The sequence below is a fragment of the Loxodonta africana genome, chromosome 2 (assembly GCF_030014295.1).
Source record: "Loxodonta africana isolate mLoxAfr1 chromosome 2, mLoxAfr1.hap2, whole genome shotgun sequence".
Classification (NCBI taxonomy): domain Eukaryota; kingdom Metazoa; phylum Chordata; class Mammalia; order Proboscidea; family Elephantidae; genus Loxodonta; species Loxodonta africana.
In genome coordinates this window covers 165048108-165064526 of record NC_087343.1, presented here as the reverse complement: position 1 = coordinate 165064526, position 16419 = coordinate 165048108, and the positions used below count along the sequence as shown (strand labels likewise).

The window sequence follows — 16419 nt, the reverse complement described above, 5'->3', positions numbered from 1 at the left end:
ACTCACCTGGACCGGGGTCACAGCTGCTGGTGCCTCCCCCTCACTGTCCGAATCCTCCTCGCTGCTGCTCTCTGAGTCTTCCTCTGGCTTCCCCACCTGGGCCTGGGGCACAACAGGTGCTGCCTTCCCAGGGGGCGCTAGGATGGCCCCTTTCCCTGAAGGCCCCGTACCCAGGGCTGAGGTGGGTCTGACCTGGGGGGTTTTCCCAGAAGGCTTTGCCTGGGATTAACAAAGCACAGGATCAGTGGAGGGGGTCCCAAGGCGGAATGGGTATGAAGACGCAGGTGGTGAGGAGGGCGAATGGAGCCTCACAGGGCTCTAGGCATGAGAGGGAATGACAATCCCACAGGAGGCCCTTCTAGGCCAGGCACAGGGCCACACAAGGTATCCTCCATTCTCACCTGAGCTGTGCTCACAGTTACGGTCTTGGCTGCAGGCGTCTCCTCCCCACTATCTGACTCCTCCTCACTGCTGCTCTGCAAGTCCTCCTCTGGCTTTCCTGCCGGAGCGGCTCCAGGCCCTGTCTTCCCAGGGGGTGCTGGGGCAGCCCCTTTAACAGGGGACCCCTTGGCAGGGGCTGAGGCAGCTCTGACCTGGGACGCTTTCCCAGAGGGCTTCATCTGGAGAGGTACAGAATCACCAAAGGGTGGATGCATGCAGACAGAGAAGAGGCCCGAGAGGAAGCCACAGAGATGGGGTAAGAGGCTGGGGTCTGAGGCAGGCCTGGGGCTCCTGCACAGAGTGGGAGAACAAGTCCTTGGCAGGTCTTCTGAGGGGGGCCCTGGCTGCAGGGGATCTCCTTCCCCGGGCCTCACCTGAAGTGGGGCCATGGGCGCAGGTGTCTCCCCTTCACTGCTGGACTCCTCCTCACTGCTGCTCTCTGAGTCTTGCTCTGGCTTCCCTGCCTTGGCCTGGGTGGCTCCAGCCTTTACAGGAGTGGCTATGGCAGCCCCTTTCCCAGGGGGCCCCTTGGCAGTGGCAGAGGCACCTCCAGCCTGGGAAATTTTCCCCGAGGCCTTTACCTAGTAAAGAGAAAGGGCAGTTTGTTCTCCCCCTTCTGAAAACCCTCTGGTGATGTCTTCCTAAGACCTCCCTTTCTCTCTCTCTGGCCTCATCTCACCCCTACCCCCCATCCTGACCAGTGCTGTGGCCAACTGGCCTGCTTCCCCAAAATCAAATCACTTCACACTCCCTCACTTCTAAGGCCTTCACACCCCCATCCCCGCCCTGATTTCGCCTGGCTGCTGTCTCCTCATCCCCCAGGTCTCAGTGCAGACACCACTTCCTCATGCAGGTCTCCCTGGTTGGTCTTCTCAGCCGCCTGGCACAGGGTTGTTATAGCCCATCTCCGCACCAGCCGGGAGCTCTGTGAGCATGGGCACTGCAACTGGCCAAACCACCGTCCCCAGGGCACAGCTGATTGAGCTTAGAGGTGAAAGGGAGGGTGCAAAGGCTCAGATGGAAGGAACTCTGGACATAACAAAGGGAGGAGGAGCCATCTGAAAAGTGGGCCGGAGTAAGGTTCTCCTCACTGGGCTTTCTGCACAGAGGGCAGGAGGACCCCGGATGCTGGTCCTCTGCCCCATAGCCCGGGCCTCCTCACTAACTCACTCACTGACTTCTTGCTGCTCTCAGGTTCTGCTCCTGGCCTTGAGGCTTTGGCAGGGCAGCTGCAGACCTTGTTTTCCCCAGAAGGGTCATGGCTGCTCAGCCCTGGGCTGATTATCCCAGAATATCAGCAACTCTGATCACTTGCCTTCTTAGAAATTTCCTGTGTGGAGGGTCCAGACTATTTCAAACATGCTGTGTTTAGCTTACACCTCTATTTTTTAAAGCTGACATGGAGAAAGTAGATTTTATGTAAAAGTTCACATTTTGGCTCCTGAGAAACGGAAGACCTCACCACACTGGGCAGGCCTTGGGGACAGCAAAATTGGCCTGAGCCGAGGAGCAGCTGCTCCCTGTGCATCGGGCCTGCATGCTCTGATTTGTCACTCCTACCTCAGGGCCTTTGCACTTGCTGTTCTCTCTGCCTGGAATGACCTTCCTCCAAATGTCCACATGGCTGCCTCTCTCTTCTCCTTCAGGTCTTTACGCACAGGCCTCCTTTTTTGGTAAGGTCCCTGACCACTCTATTTTAAATTGTCATCCCTTGTCTCTTCCCTGCCTTATTTTCCTCTTTAACGTGCACTGACAACTAACAAACCACATCTTATTTATCTTTTCACTGACTGCATCTCATCCTGCCCCAGGCCTGGGTATGGGTGAGCACCCCTTCCCTGTCTGGCCTCATTGGTCAACACAGGGCTGTCTTTTACCCATCACTGTCCCACTCTTCCTCCTCCTGCTCTCTGGTTCCAACAGCTTTCCAGCCCCTCTGGCCTGCCCTTGGGATGTCACCAGAGCCTTGGGGGCTGCAGCCCCAGTCACTGCAGCCCTGAAGGCATAGGGGGTGGGTCCCAGCAGACATAAGGTAGCCAGATGCCCTGCCTGCTCTAGGTCTGCTTTGGCCCGAAGGCCAGAGGACCAGGCAATTAAAACAACTTCTAAAGCCCCTTCACAATAGGACTAGCTGGGACGAGGTCACCAGTCCACTTTATAGACAGGAAAACTGAGTCAAAGGAGAGTAGTACTGACAGAGCTGGATGCAGGATGTGTCCTCTGGGAAGCAGCCATTCCAGTGTGCTGCTTGAGCAAGACGAGTAATTTCCACAAGAAGCTGAAGCAAGGAAGCCCAGGTGCCCCTGCCTCTCAGCTTCATCTCTCTCCTCCTCCTTTCAAAACTCCAGGCTGAGTCTTCTCTGGTGGGAGCATTTCCAGGCTGCTAGGGGGCCATAGGAGCCCCCGAAGGCAGCCCTCCCCAGGCCTCACCTGGCTGGGGGTCTCCACAGGGGCCTCCTCCTCACTCTCAGACTCCTCCTCGCTGCTCTCTGACTCCTCTTCTGGCTTCTTAGTCCCGGTGGCTGGGGTTGAGGGACCTCCTCTGACTTGGGTTGTCACATCCCCCACCTTCCCAGGGGCTGGGGCTGCCCTTCTCCCTGGAGACTCCTTGGAAAGGACTGGCAAGGCTTGGATTGGTGAGGCTTTGGCAGGAGGGGTTTTTAGGGAGGGTTTCGCCTAGAACAAGAGGATGGGGGTAAGGAGCGAATAATAGCTTTTACCTCTTAGTGCATAAGGTGCTTCACAGCTTACAAAGCCCTTTCCCAATGTCTTTTAATGTTCAAACAACTCTCTGAGACAAATATGATCTTTATAACCCATTTGCCAGAAAAGGTCAAGAAGCTCAGAGAGGTTAAATCACTCAAGATCAAAGCCAAGGGGCAGAGCCATGGTTTGGACCATGTCTGTCTGGTGTTGGGAGCAGAATTCTTGACCACTAGCTCCTCTTCCACCTGGCACATATAGGGTCCAGCGCAAAGAGGCAGCCTCCCTCAACCAGAACAGCTTATCCTTGTCTGCCCCTTAAACATTAAAGTAGCTGGTCATAGTGGGTGTCAAGTACTTGTCGGGTACAGCCCTGAGGGACAGGAGGCCAGTCCTACCACCGACTTGCTGAGCTACCTTGAGCAGGTGCCCTTCCTCTCAGCCTCGGTTTCTAGATAAACTTGTGTGCCCCTTTTTAGCTCTTTCTTAACTTCTACAATCCTGGCATTTCCAAAGCAGTCAGTCCCTATCTCCACCTCATCTTCAGTCACCCTCACCTGACCCTGGGTTCCCTCAGTCTCATGTTCCTCCCCAAAGCTGTTGGAACCTTGCAGCAGCCTCTGGTCCACTGAGGCTGTGTGTTTGGCTACTGGTTTCTCAGGGACAGGAGTGGTCCCCTTCCTCTTGGCAGGGCCTGGCATAATAGAAGCCAGGGGCGTCCTATGTCTGGCTGCAACTAGGGCCTCACGGTGAGGGTGGAATGTGAGGAGCAGCCCATGGCCAGGCCTGGAGCAGACAGGGTGAGGGCTCCACCTTCACAGGGTCACTGGGTGAGGTGGAAAGTACCCGGGGCACCAGATCAGCCCATCCTGGAATCCTGCTGTTCTCCCTCTAAAACATCTTTGCAACTGGGGCACCCTAGTCCTGGCCACCAGCACCTCCTGCCCGTAGTGCTCCAAGAGACCCCTAAACACTCTCGCTGCTTTTATTCTGCACTGTCCTTCACTCAAGCAGCCCTGGTGGCATAGTGGTTGAACGCTCAGCTGTTAACCTAAAGACTGGTGGTTGAAACCCACCGCTCCAAAGGAGAAAGATGTGGCAGTCTGCTCCTGTAAAGATTTATAGCCTTGGAAACCCTATGGGGCAGTTCTACTCTGTCCTATAGGGCTGCTATGAGTCGGAATCAACTAGACAGCAACAGGTTTGGTTTGGTCCTCCAATCCAGGCCACAACCAGAGACCTTTTTGAAATATAAATTAGGCCCTGTGCCTAAAACCCTTCAACAGCTTCCCACAGCCTCTAGAATAAAACCCAAACTACCTAGGGCAGTCCTAAGATCAATCAGACATGTGGCCCCTGCCTACCTCTGGGCCTCATCCTGTAGCACTTTAAATGCTCATTTAAAGCATCAAACTCGTTTTGCCTTCGTCTCTGCACGTCCTCCCTTCTGCATGGAACACTCAACACATTTTCTGGCCTGCCACCTCTACTTCTGATGACACCTATTCATCTATGTCAGGCTCACCTTACTGTCTATCTGCCCTCCACAGCACCCATCACCACTGCAGATAAAAAGCTGAAGGACCCCCTCACTTCCCCATGGCGGCATGAACCTGCCCATCTTGCTCACACTGTATTCCCGAGGCCTGGTACTTGGGAAGTGCAAAATAAGGAATGACCTGTGGGTACATCTCCCAGGTCACAGGTCAGGGGTGAGACAAGGCCACACACCAAGAGTCCTGCTCAACTCTAGCCACGTGCCTAGTCCTGGCATTCACCAGTGGGCCCAGATTCTCCTGAGCAGCCTTACCCAGCTTACCCCTCACCATGCATGACAACCACTCCTGCCTTAGGGCCTTTCCTTGTGCAGTTAGTTCTTCCTGCCCTTCCCCTTCCTCTTCCTGGTGACCCCCACTGTGCTCCCAGGCCCTACTCCAGTGCCCCTCTCCCAGGAAGTCTTCCCTAGTCTCTCAGGCAGGACAGCCTCTCTCTCCCACAGCCCTAGACCTTCTCAGGGGGCAACAAGCAGCACCTGCTCCCGCCCTTTCCCTCCCCAGGCCTCAGCCACTCCAGCTCTCAGTCACCCCCGAAACAGTTGCTGAATTAATACAGTCCCACAGATCTTTGAAGTCTCAGTCACAGTCCTGGAAGGGTAAGAGGTTTGAAGAGGGCAACTCCTGAGGATGGGTGGCAATTACCTCCACATCTGTCTCGTCACTAGAGCTGGAGGTGTCCTCACTGGAGCTGTCGGCTTGGTCCACCATCCCTGAGGCATGAACAGGGAAGGGGCTGAGGGTCACTCTTTCCACACTTGCCTGCCCCTCCCCAGCACCCCCTCGTGCCAACTGCTAATCAAAGCCAAATGCTGAGTGCTTGCTTCTCATGTCTACAGAGCTGCAAAGCCACCCTTTCTTCAAGTCCCACATCCAAGGCGGGCACCATCGTGATCTCTGTTCCCCACACCTTCAAATCCCTGGTGTGGGCTCATATGATAGGTCCTAACACATGTGCACCAGCATCTAACAGTTTATAAAATCTCCCCCCACCACTGCAGTCCACTGAAGCAGGGAGGGCAAATGCCAGGCCTCTTAGTCCAGACTCTAAGCCTCCACAGTGGTCCCTCAACCAAGCTTCAAGCCAGTTCTGTCATGGCCAACGAAGCAAAGTTGGAACAGACTCGAAATTTAAAAATCTGGGTGAAGTAGAACACGAAGCATAACAGGAAAAATTATGGGTTGAAGTCCTGGAATGGGAGACTCGGAGGAGGCAGTGTGCCCTTTTAGGAGCCTGATGTGGGAGATTGGATTACTGCCAGGACTGTGGAGAGTGACACACATTCAAAGTGGTGCATTTGGCCGCCATCTCTGAGCAGGGCACCCATTTCCAACTCTGCCAGTCAAGAGATCTGGTTGCTATGCAACGTGCACACTGCCCTTGTTTTCTAAGAGTGAGATTAAGTTTCTAGCAGGGCTTCAATCTGTAATTTTTTCTGTTCCTCTTTGCCCACATTTTAAAAATTTGGGTCCATTTGGGTTTTGCTTTATTGGCCATGACTGAACCAGGGAGAACTGGTTCAAAGCTCTGCCCTGAACACACCTAATGGTGATAAACCAAAAAATGCTCTAATCACCCACCCAGGCTGCTCAAACTCCCTCAGCAAAGTTTGAGGTGTCCATGCAGCTGTCCCTCCCTTGTCTTGGGGATGGGGAAATGGTCTGAGGGATGGGGATGGGGCTCTCACTGTCAAAGAGACAAACTTTTGAATTCCATAATTTTCCAGAGCTTAATAAAGCAGTGACTAGACCTGCCCCCTAAGCCCAAACCCAGGGGACTTGGTTCATAGAGATAGGGGCTTCTCACCAGGCTTGGCAGTGGCTCTGGGAGCCGGGACACTGCTCTCCTCCTCAGTTTCTGAGACCAAGGTGGTATTTGCCAAGGGTGCTGCCAACTTCTTGGGTGACTTCCCAGAAAGGAGGTGGGCCACTACCTTCCCGGAGGCAGGGTGTGGTACGGAGTTTACCACCTTGCTGGTTTTCTTGGTCTTTGCCTACAGAGAACAACAGCAACATACACATCTGGACACGGTAAAGACTGCAGACTACCCAGGTCTTAAACCAGCGCCAGCTACCACTGCTGGGCCATGTGAGTTTGCACAATTTGTTCAGCCACACTGAGTCTATTTCCTTGTCTTTAAAGTGACACTAAAAATTGTCCCTCAGCTCACAGAGCTGTTGAGAGAAATGAATTATAGGTCTTGGGACACTTGCTAAACGGTAAGTAGTAGTTTGTTGAGGATATTATCACTATTTTATAATTACTTTCATACATTAAGGAGCTCTGGTGGTGCAGTGGTTAAGTACTTCGCTGCTAACTGAAAGGTCAATGGTTTGAACCTACCAGCCACTCCATAGGAGAAAGATGTGGCAGTCTGCTTCTGTAAAGATTACAGCCGTAGAAATCCTATGGGGCAGTTCTACGCTGTCCCATAGGATCGCGATGAGTCAGAATTTACGGCAATGGGTTTGGTTTTTTTTTTTAATATGCCAGTGGCCCATTGCAGTAGGCAGCTTCCTCATCTCACACAGAAGGGAACTGAGGCCCTGAGAGGCAAAGGGGTTCACCTAGGATCACACGGCTGGTAACACAGGCTGAGATTGGAACCCAGGTCGGGAGACTACCCACAACTCTATCAATACTATTTTGACATAGAGGGCTTCCCCTAAAAGGCATTTCAACTCCCACAGACATAGCTTGGAAAGCAGTCCCACTCACCTTGCCTTGTTCTTTCATGCTTGATGGCAAATCCACCCCCACGACTGAGGTGTTGGCAGACACTAGTCTTGGGGCTGCAAGACACAAACACCTGCTGGATGAGCCAGGTGAGCTTTTCTCCTAAGAGCAGCCAATAGCTTTCATTCCACCTAACAGTTTGACTGAAGTCCCTGGGTGGTACAAATAGTTAACATGCTCAGCTGCTAACCAAAAGGTTAGGAGGTTTGAGTCCACTCAGGGGTGCCTTGGAAGAAAGGCCTGGGGATCTACTGGAGCACAGTTCTTCTATGATGCACATGGGGTTGTCAAGAGTCAGAACTGACTTGACGGCAACTGGCAACAGTTCGATTGATCTTGGCTGCCTGGTGTTGGGATGAGGGTCTGAGGCTGACTCCAGACTTATGGCAGAGTTCTGTGGTGCATTAGCCACATCCTTCAGGAGCGAGAGAGGAGAGTGGCAGGATAACTGCTTTCATCCCCGGTGAACTCCCAGCTCCTTTGTGGCACAAGGCACCGAGGCCCCAACAGGAAAAGCACTGGCCCAAGATCCTGCCATGAATTACCATGAAGGCACCACACAACTCCATGGGCGTCTTTCACACAGGCTACTACACCATAGCCCTGAAAGTCACTCAGAAAGCCAGAAGTAATGATCAGGCAGCCAGCCCCAGGCCCAGAGAGTGGCCCAGAATTTAAATAGTTTCTTAGTGGAGAGGTAGCTGAACCATGAGAGCCGGGCCCAGTTAGGTGCTGAGATGTAGAGATGCACGAGGCTTTTGTAAAAGGATACTGTCCCTTCAGATCTCAGGAGGGAAAGATTTCAAAGGTGTGCTGTTAAATAAGAAGGCTATTACGGAGATGTACTGCATGAGCCAATTCTTTTCCTGGTATTTAACACCACCTCTCACTCTTTTTTAATTACAGAAAATTTTAAATGCATTCGTAAGTACAGAGAAAGTACACTGAACCACACTGCTTCCACCATTACCAATTTATGGCCAATCTTATTTCATCTACTCTCTTATCCACCTCTCCCCTAATATATATTATTTTGAAGAAAATGCCAGTCATCATATCATGTCACCCACAAATATCCCAATAGGTTTTTCTCAGTAAGAAGGACTCCTTTCAAAAAATATAACTACAATACCACTATCACAGGTTTCAGAAATTGATTAGTGTTAAACAGCCGGTCAATGCAAAATTTTATAATTTTTGTTTAAAACGTATGTATGGATGGATGATCCAGTTTATTTCTGTAGATGCAAAGGCTCCCCACCAGGAGATGCATTTAGGGGGTGAAAGGAAGTGGGGCAGAATAGGAAACCTTCAATTTTTCTTCTATGTGTTTCTGTGCCATTCCAAGTTTCTACACTTGTTTTGCAATGATACTTTAAAAATATTAAGCAAGATATAAAATGTATATCCAGGATGATTTCAAACATCTTTGAAAACATGCTCAGGAAAATAACTAGAAAAATAATTTACCAAATTGTAAGTGGCAAGAATATGGGTAATTTTTTTCTGGCCTTTCAAAAAAGTACTTTTTCAATATTCTCTTATGAATTCTATTACCAGTAGCTTTGAGTCAACTCTGCCTGATAGCAACCTCATGTGTGTCAGAACAGAACTGTGCTCCACAGGGTCTTCAGTGGCTGATCTTTTGGAAGTAGATTGCCAGGTCTTTCTTCTGAAGTGCCTCTGGGTAGATCTGAACCGCCAACCTTTCGGTTTGCAGTGTCCAGGGACTCCAGTGAATTCTATACTCTTTTATAATCCTAAAATGTATTTTAAAATTAAGAAATCATCTGCTATACAAACAAAAAATAAAAACATAACGCGGAGAAGAGATCAACTCTAGAATTATGACAGCTCTTGGGTGAAGCACAAGGGGCCCTGGGAATCGGGGACAGGGAGAAGGGGCCGTAAAGGCTTTCACGGAGTTACCCCTGCCAACTCTGATACCTAAGTGCCCAATACAGCCCTGGTGCTAACTTGTACACTTCCAAAAAAACCAGGAAGATCAGCAACTCTTAAAGCAGCCCACAGAGAAGAAGTGCCTGCCAGGCGTCCTCACCAGCAGTACTTCCGAAAATAGGATTCTTTAACCTTTAACAGAAACACGTGGGGATTTGCGAAAATGCGGCTCCCATGCCCCATGGGCAGGGGTGACTGGAGGTACACAAATCTAGACTGTGAGGGCCCATCTGTTTTTGCTCACCGCTGGCTCTCTAGCCCTAACATGATGCCTGGCACACAAATACATAATGGAATAAACAGACACAACACAGGGCATTCCCAGTCTTCCCCTAAAAAGTCTTCATCTTCTCAGAGCTCACTAAAGAAGAAGCTGGAGGTAACTCACTCCTGGAACAATTCAACCCCATCCCATAGTATGTTCCCAGAAGGTGCAGGCGGAGCCCCTACAGACACCAATGATGGGGGCCTGACTGGGAGGTCCAGGTCCCCCAGCATGCACGGTTCTTACTCCTCTTGGTGTTGGCGCTCTCACCTTCTGCCTCCTCCTCGTCGTCTGAGCTCTCGGAGCTACTAATGGGGTCTGACACGCGGGTCTTCTTGGCCTGCAGCGCTGCATCGTTCTCTGCCTTCCGCTTTTGGCCGACCTCTGAGGTTCTGCAGATCAAGGATGTCTGGCTTTACCAACTGGGTGATATGACAACTCCAGGGGATTTGAAAAGGAAGCCCTTCCCACATCCTCCTACCCTCAAAGGAAATGAGCACAGAGAGTTAAAACAGTGATGAAAACACAGGGCAGGTACAAAATTCTGTATTTTGCATTTTCACTCATCTGATCAAGTGTTTTAAAATCCTCTACAAGTCTTCAAAACAACCATGAATGGTTGATAACGTTACATAATACATGCAGTAAAACCTCTGAAAGCTGGAACCTGCATAAGGCAGAAATCTACCAGAGAAGGAAAACTCAAATATTTTCCACTATAAGGAGAGATAACCTTGTTGGCGTAGTGGTTAAGAGCTTGGCTACTAACCAAAAGGTCGGCAGTTCAAATTTACCAGCCGCTCCTTGGAAACCCTATGGAGCCCTTTACTCTGTCCTATAGGGTGGCTATGAATCAGACTCGATTTGATGGCAATGGGTATTTTTTTGGTATAAGGTGAGACAGAAAAGTGGTAAGAATGCATCCTGTCAAACACGGAAGACTTGCAAGACCTGGAAAAACAAGGCAGTCCCTTTGCCTTCCGGCTCTCACAGGTTTCACTGTAATATCAGCAGCTGACAGTCAGTGAGCACCACGGACCAGGCCCCTCCTCCTCCGGGACTTGCTGCATTGCATCCTAGAAGCCTCCGTCCAGGTCCTTGTCCTTTAGATCTCAACCCCATGACAGGCTCCTCAGAGGCCCTCCCTGATCACATTTCCCTGTTTCATTTTCTTCAGAGCACTTTTATCTCATGTTATTTTAGTTACTTCCTGCCAGACTCCCCAGCTGCACAGTAAGGGGAGAGAAAGAGGGCTGGCAGGGACCTTTTCTATCCTCAGTGCCTAGCACACAGCTCAAAAGGTGAATGAGTTGTCCAGGGTCAGAATAAGTTTGTGGCATGAGTGGGACAGCTCCCAGATCACTGAGTCCCCTGACCCCCACCCAAGGGAGCTACCATCTGCCCCATGTTTTCTGTGTGGAGTAGACACTGCTCTGCCAGTTTGGGATGACAGGCTGCCTGGGACCACATTCCCACGAAGGCCACTTGTCAAGAATTTCCTGCTAAAAACAAGCTTCATCTATTACATGTATCAATTTATTCTGCTTCTTCCCCCTCACCCAGTGGAATGTAAGTTCCACAAGGGCAAGGATTTTTCTCTGGTTTGTTCCCAGCTCTAGCCTCATCGTCTAGAACAGTGCCTGGCTTGTACTAGAAGCTCGATAAATACTTATGCAGATTGTTTAATTCTCACAATGCAATGAGAGAATTACTATTATCTCTGTAAAAAAAAAAAAAATTTTTTTTTTTTTCTGTTGTGCAGGTGAAGATACTATTCAGGGAGGCCAAGAAGGCAGTGGCTGGGTTTGAATGTTGCTGGGAATCACTAGGCTAGGCCACCTCTAGCGGGTGTAGGGTTCTCATCCCACGCAGCACCCCTCCCCGTAGAAGGGGTTAATGGCAGGAGAGGGTGTGAGGTGCAGCTTGCTGAAGCATCTCTCTGAGAAAGGAAGTGCAGTGAGTGAGAGAGGGCAAGGGAGAGGAAGTGCCGGGTATACCTTGTGTTCCAAGCTTGATTAGCAGCAGAGGAGAACCAAGACCCTGAGGGCTGGCAGATTTTCCAACGACCTTAGCTCTCTACTGAAGGATGGAGCCCCTTCCACACTATGCTTACCTTTGCTTACATACCTCTGATGACAGGGACTCACCACTCCCACTATAGCATACCTCATTTTTGGATCGCTGTAATGATGCTTGCGTTTAGAAGCTGAAACCTGTCTTCCTAAGGCAGGTACATACAGGTCCCACCTCTGCCTGCTGGGGCTCCAGAGGACACACTGTTCCCTTTGTCCTCCAAAAGTCACTGACAGTGGCCCTTCACCCCTCTTGCCTGCCCCTTTGCCATCTCTTTTCCATCCTGGACAGTGCAACATTCTCTCTCATTCTTCATGCTACATGACTATAGGACTTTCACTTCCCTAGTCAGCTGTGGTCAGGTCAGTGCATGGGAGACAATATTTATTATCCCCTCCAACCCTGGTGGCATAGTGGTTAAGTGCTACAGCTGCTAACCAAAGGGTCGGCAGTTTGAATCTGCCAGGCACTCCTTGGAAACTCTGTGGGGCAGTTCTACTCTGTCCTGGAGGGTCACTATGAGTCGGAATCGACTCGATGGCACTGGGTTTTTTGGGTTTTTCCTTCATTCTCAAACTATTCCTCCGTTGATATACCCTTGGATTATTCTCCCTCCCCTGAAAAGTTTTACATGCTTCATAGGCATTTCAATTCAACATGTCCTTGAAATCTTTCCCTCCAAACTGGGATCCCTTCCAGCTCCATGCATAGACCCACCTTCCATCCAGGTGCACAAGCCAGACACCCAGGAGTCAACTTGACACCTCCTCTCTACCCCATCCACAGATCCTGGATTTACCTCCTCGCGTTGCTTGAATCCACTGTTCGCTTCTCTCCACCCTCACATCCCTGTGTCAAGCCCCACCGGCTCTTGCCTGTATGTCATCACAGCCCCCAACCAGCCGACCTGATCACATCCCTCCCTGCCTCACCTTCCGTGGCTCCCCACGACTCCTAAGGTAAAGCCTCCCCTCACCATGGAAGGCCAGGCCTAGCATGCGGCGGGCCCTGCTACCCCCAGCCTCATCTGTACAGTCCCCCAGCCACAGGCATTGATTGGCACTGCAGTTCCCACAGCCAGGTGCACCCCTCCCGCTACTCCATACATACTGATTAATTCACTCCTCCACTTCCCTCAGCTCTCAAGTCAAAAGTCACCTCAGGGGAGTCCCCCCGCCATCCCATACAAGGCCAGGCTGACTCATGTATGTGGTTTTGGCATGAGGTAACTACCTTTTGTAATTCTTACAATCACTGTAATTTTATGTTTCGTTTCCTGAGTCGTGTTTGCCTCCTCGACTACAATGTCAGCTCCAGGAAAGAAGGAACCATGTCTGCCTCATTCATCACAGTATCTCCATACTTAGAACAGGGCCTGGCATTCAGTAGGTGCTTAATAAATGCTGATCAAAAGAAATATCTATCCATGTGATCTGGCTTTCTGGGAGCTATGTCCACAGTGGGCTTGGGGACCCATCTTAGATCAGGTTAGTTTCCTGACTTATTCCAAGCCAATTGCTTGGGGTGCCCCTACTCCACCCTCAGCCCCACCAAACTCACTGTTGCCAGTGTGTGTAGATGTCCAGAAGGGTGACCGGCTGAGTCGGGAAACTTTTCTGCAGAGAGATAAAGAGAGGTAGCAATTAACCTCCCAGCAGGGGAGGCCTTGCCTGGTCCCAACTCTGCCTGACCTCATGACATGAGAACAGACAGGTGGTTGAGAAGGGAGTCTTTTTGCTCTGAGAAACATGCCTGTTTAGCCCTGCCAATACCATTCAAAACCTTCCAGAAACAATCAAGCCAAGCAATTCCAGCTAAAACCTTTTTAGACATGTTGGTGAGAGGCACGTTTGAGAGGCTGGAGCTGGAGTGTTCCAGGCTAGCATTCACCCAGCTCCTGGCCTCTCTGGTACTCTTCACCCTCACAGGCCATAAGATGGGGCTTTTTCCACCCTTGACCTTTCAAGAGGCCTTCAAAAGTTTGGCTGGTGGATCTCCCCAGACGGTATGAACCATAGTCCAGATACCCAAGGCATTCCAGCGGCACAACCTCAGTCTAGCAGTTCACTATGAAGAGGCCGGGCCCAAATGGTGCCAGTCTCTTGGTGGAAGCAGAGAACACCAGGTGGAATCCAGGACTTTGGAACTGAGGACAGAAGGCCAACTCTGGAAATGCCAAGCACCTCAAGTTTCAAGTACCCCAAGGAGGCTGGGTGAGCAGTGTGGGGTGAGGGTGGAGAGCTCAGGTGGCTGGGCAGAGTGGCCAATAGTGTGTTCCAGGGGTCAGGCAGGCCTGGGTTGGAGTCAGTTCTCTGTTAACTGACTAGGTAACCCTGGGCTAACTTTTCCAAATTCAGGTTCCTTCCATGTTATGGATTGAATTGTGTCCTCCAAAAATATGTGTTGTAAATCCTAACTTTTATGCCTGTGGTTATAATCCTACTTGGGATGGGTTGCCTTTGTTATGTTAATGAGGCAGGTGTGTCTTAAGTCCTTTTGAGATATGAAAGTGATTAAACAAGCAAGGGAAAGAAGCCGAGATGGGGCATGACAGATGCCAAGACACATGATGATCACTAAGGGAAGGACAGAAGCTAAAAAGAGCCAAGGACTTTCCTCCAGAGCTAACAGAGAGAGAAACCCTTCCCCTAAAGCTGGAGCTCTGAATTCACACTTCTAGCTCCTAAACTATGAGAAAATAAATTTTTGTTTGTTAAAGCCACCCACCTGTGGTATTTGTTACAGCAGCACCAGATAACTAAGACATTCCATAACATCTGAGACAGCACGTATTAGCCTCACTCTGCTCCCACCCAAGCACACCAGCCTCCTCACTGTCCCTTAAATGTGGCAGGCCACCCCCTACTCCACCCCTACCAGGGTCTGGAATGCTCTCTCTCCTGCTAACTACATAGCTCACTCCCTCATTTCCTTTAGGTCTCTGCCCAAAATGTTACCTTTTCAGTCAGGCTTCCTTGACTACCCAATTTACAATTGCACCCCTGACACTCCTTAATCACCCTTGATGCTTAATTTTTATAGCCCTCACCTATTATCACATGACACTCTGTACCACTAACTTACTTTTTACATGTCGTTTGCTGGAATGTATGTTCCAGGATGGCAGGACAATTTTCCTAGGCATATGCTCCAAGGCCCAGGGAGGATTGGGAAAAGCATAGATAACATCTCAGGGCCCATCACCCTTTGATCCCTTCAGGAGGCCCTGGGATATTGACAAATCAGGCCCCCTCAGACACCAGTTTAAAACCTTCCAGTGGCTTCCCACTGCTTTTTGGCTTAAGACCAAACTAACTACAAGACCTGCTTGGGCCAGCCCCCACCTCCCTCTCTCATCTCTCTGGGGACCTCTATTGCCCTGGTCCTCCGTGCTGTAGCCTCAGGGACCTTTCTTGAGGTCAGTATGTACAAAATCAACCTCTCTTCTACCACGGGGCATTTGCACCTCTCTGCCTGGAATATTCACCTTCCCCCTTCAGATCTCAAATCAACAGTGACTTCCTGAGGGCAGCAGTCTCAGGTATCTCTTGAGACAAGGGCAACCTGCCATACACTGTTTTAGCACGCTGTGCCTCTCCTTCTTGTAACTTCATGTAGTGTTAAGTTTACAGGTACTTTCGTGATTTGTGTCTGTCTCCTCTACTAGATCGTAAACTCCACTGGGGCTGAAGGACCGAGACGGCCATTCTATCACCAGCAGATTAACAGCTGCTGAATGAATGAAGTGAGAAAAGACTGCGCCACCAGTTCTAACCCCAAAGCTGTCCAACTCTGTACAGAGGCTCTCTAAAGGTCTGAGTTCCTGCTCTACTGTGGAGCCCCTTCCCTTGGCGGTCCCTCCTGGAGGTGGTCACAATTCGCCCCTCAAACCCGTGGCCAACTACTTGCCCCAGGAGGCCGCGCGGGGCCACGTGGTCTGAGACTTAAGAAACTTTAAACTGCTGCTCCCAGGAAGGGAGCAGAGGCGAGCGGCGCGGGAATTACAAAAGCCCTAAAGCGTTGGATCACCGGTCCCGGCCCGCCCACTGCACAGATGGGTAAACTGAGGCCTACAGAGAATAAGAGCTGCAGCGATGGTTGAGGCTGTAGTTACTAGAGCTCCCCCGGCCCGCGTCCCTGAGAACAGGAGAATCCGGCTCTGGGCACCCATCTTGTCGCCTGGGTAGGGGGCACCAGCTGCTGCGCTGCCGATCCTGCACGTGGGCCTCGCACACGGCACTCGCAAGCTCACCTGGGCGCTCTGCTCCTTCACTTCCCGCGCTGCGCGAACATAGCCCGCTTGCAGAAGATGCTGGTAGATCAGGGGAAGCAGCTCCCGCCGCTTCCTGGCCTCGGCCATGCCCGCGACCCCTGGCTACTCCGCTCACCTGCACGCCCCCCCAGTCCCCGCCCGCCACTTCCCTCTTGCCCTTAGACCTCGCGCACCCCACTTCCGGCTCCTCCTTCGCCACAGCCGCATGGCACTCCGGGAAATGTAGTCTTTTATCCTTGAGCGGCCGCTCAGGTCCTGGAGGGTGAAAGGGGCGGAGGCTCAGAAGGCAAGAGATCTCCGATTGGAGAGGGAATGGGAGGGCTTTGATCTGGCCCCGCCTCCTGGTTGGGCCATGCTACGAAGGACTCCCTCCTGGGAATCCTTTATTTAGACTTGTTCCTTGAAGTGATTTGTA

General features: G+C 51.1%; 1 protein-coding gene across 8 annotated transcripts in view; it reads right to left on the bottom strand.

Moving 5' to 3' along the window:
- Positions 1–16147, bottom strand: part of TCOF1 (treacle ribosome biogenesis factor 1) — a 48473-nt gene extending 32326 nt beyond the window's left edge. For 3 of the 8 annotated variants that reach the window (XM_010591872.3, XM_064278174.1, XM_064278179.1), the window contains exons 1-10: positions 15984–16146; positions 13292–13347; positions 9929–10050; positions 7417–7490; positions 6505–6691; positions 5343–5410; positions 2872–3117; positions 816–1022; positions 402–620; positions 7–219 (exon numbers count right to left, since the gene is read on the bottom strand). In XM_010591872.3, coding sequence (XP_010590174.2) covers positions 7–219; positions 402–620; positions 816–1022; positions 2872–3117; positions 5343–5410; positions 6505–6691; positions 7417–7490; positions 9929–10050; positions 13292–13347; positions 15984–16091 — 1500 coding nt within the window. In that variant the 5' untranslated portion in view covers positions 16092–16146. Of the gene's footprint in view, positions 1–6; positions 220–401; positions 621–815; positions 1023–2871; positions 3118–5342; positions 5411–6504; positions 6692–7416; positions 7491–9928; positions 10051–13291; positions 13348–15983 lie in introns of all 8 variants that reach the window. The other 5 variants (XM_064278185.1, XM_064278190.1, XM_064278187.1 and 2 more) reach the window with 4 other exon arrangements.
- Positions 16148–16419: the final 272 nt, after the last annotated feature.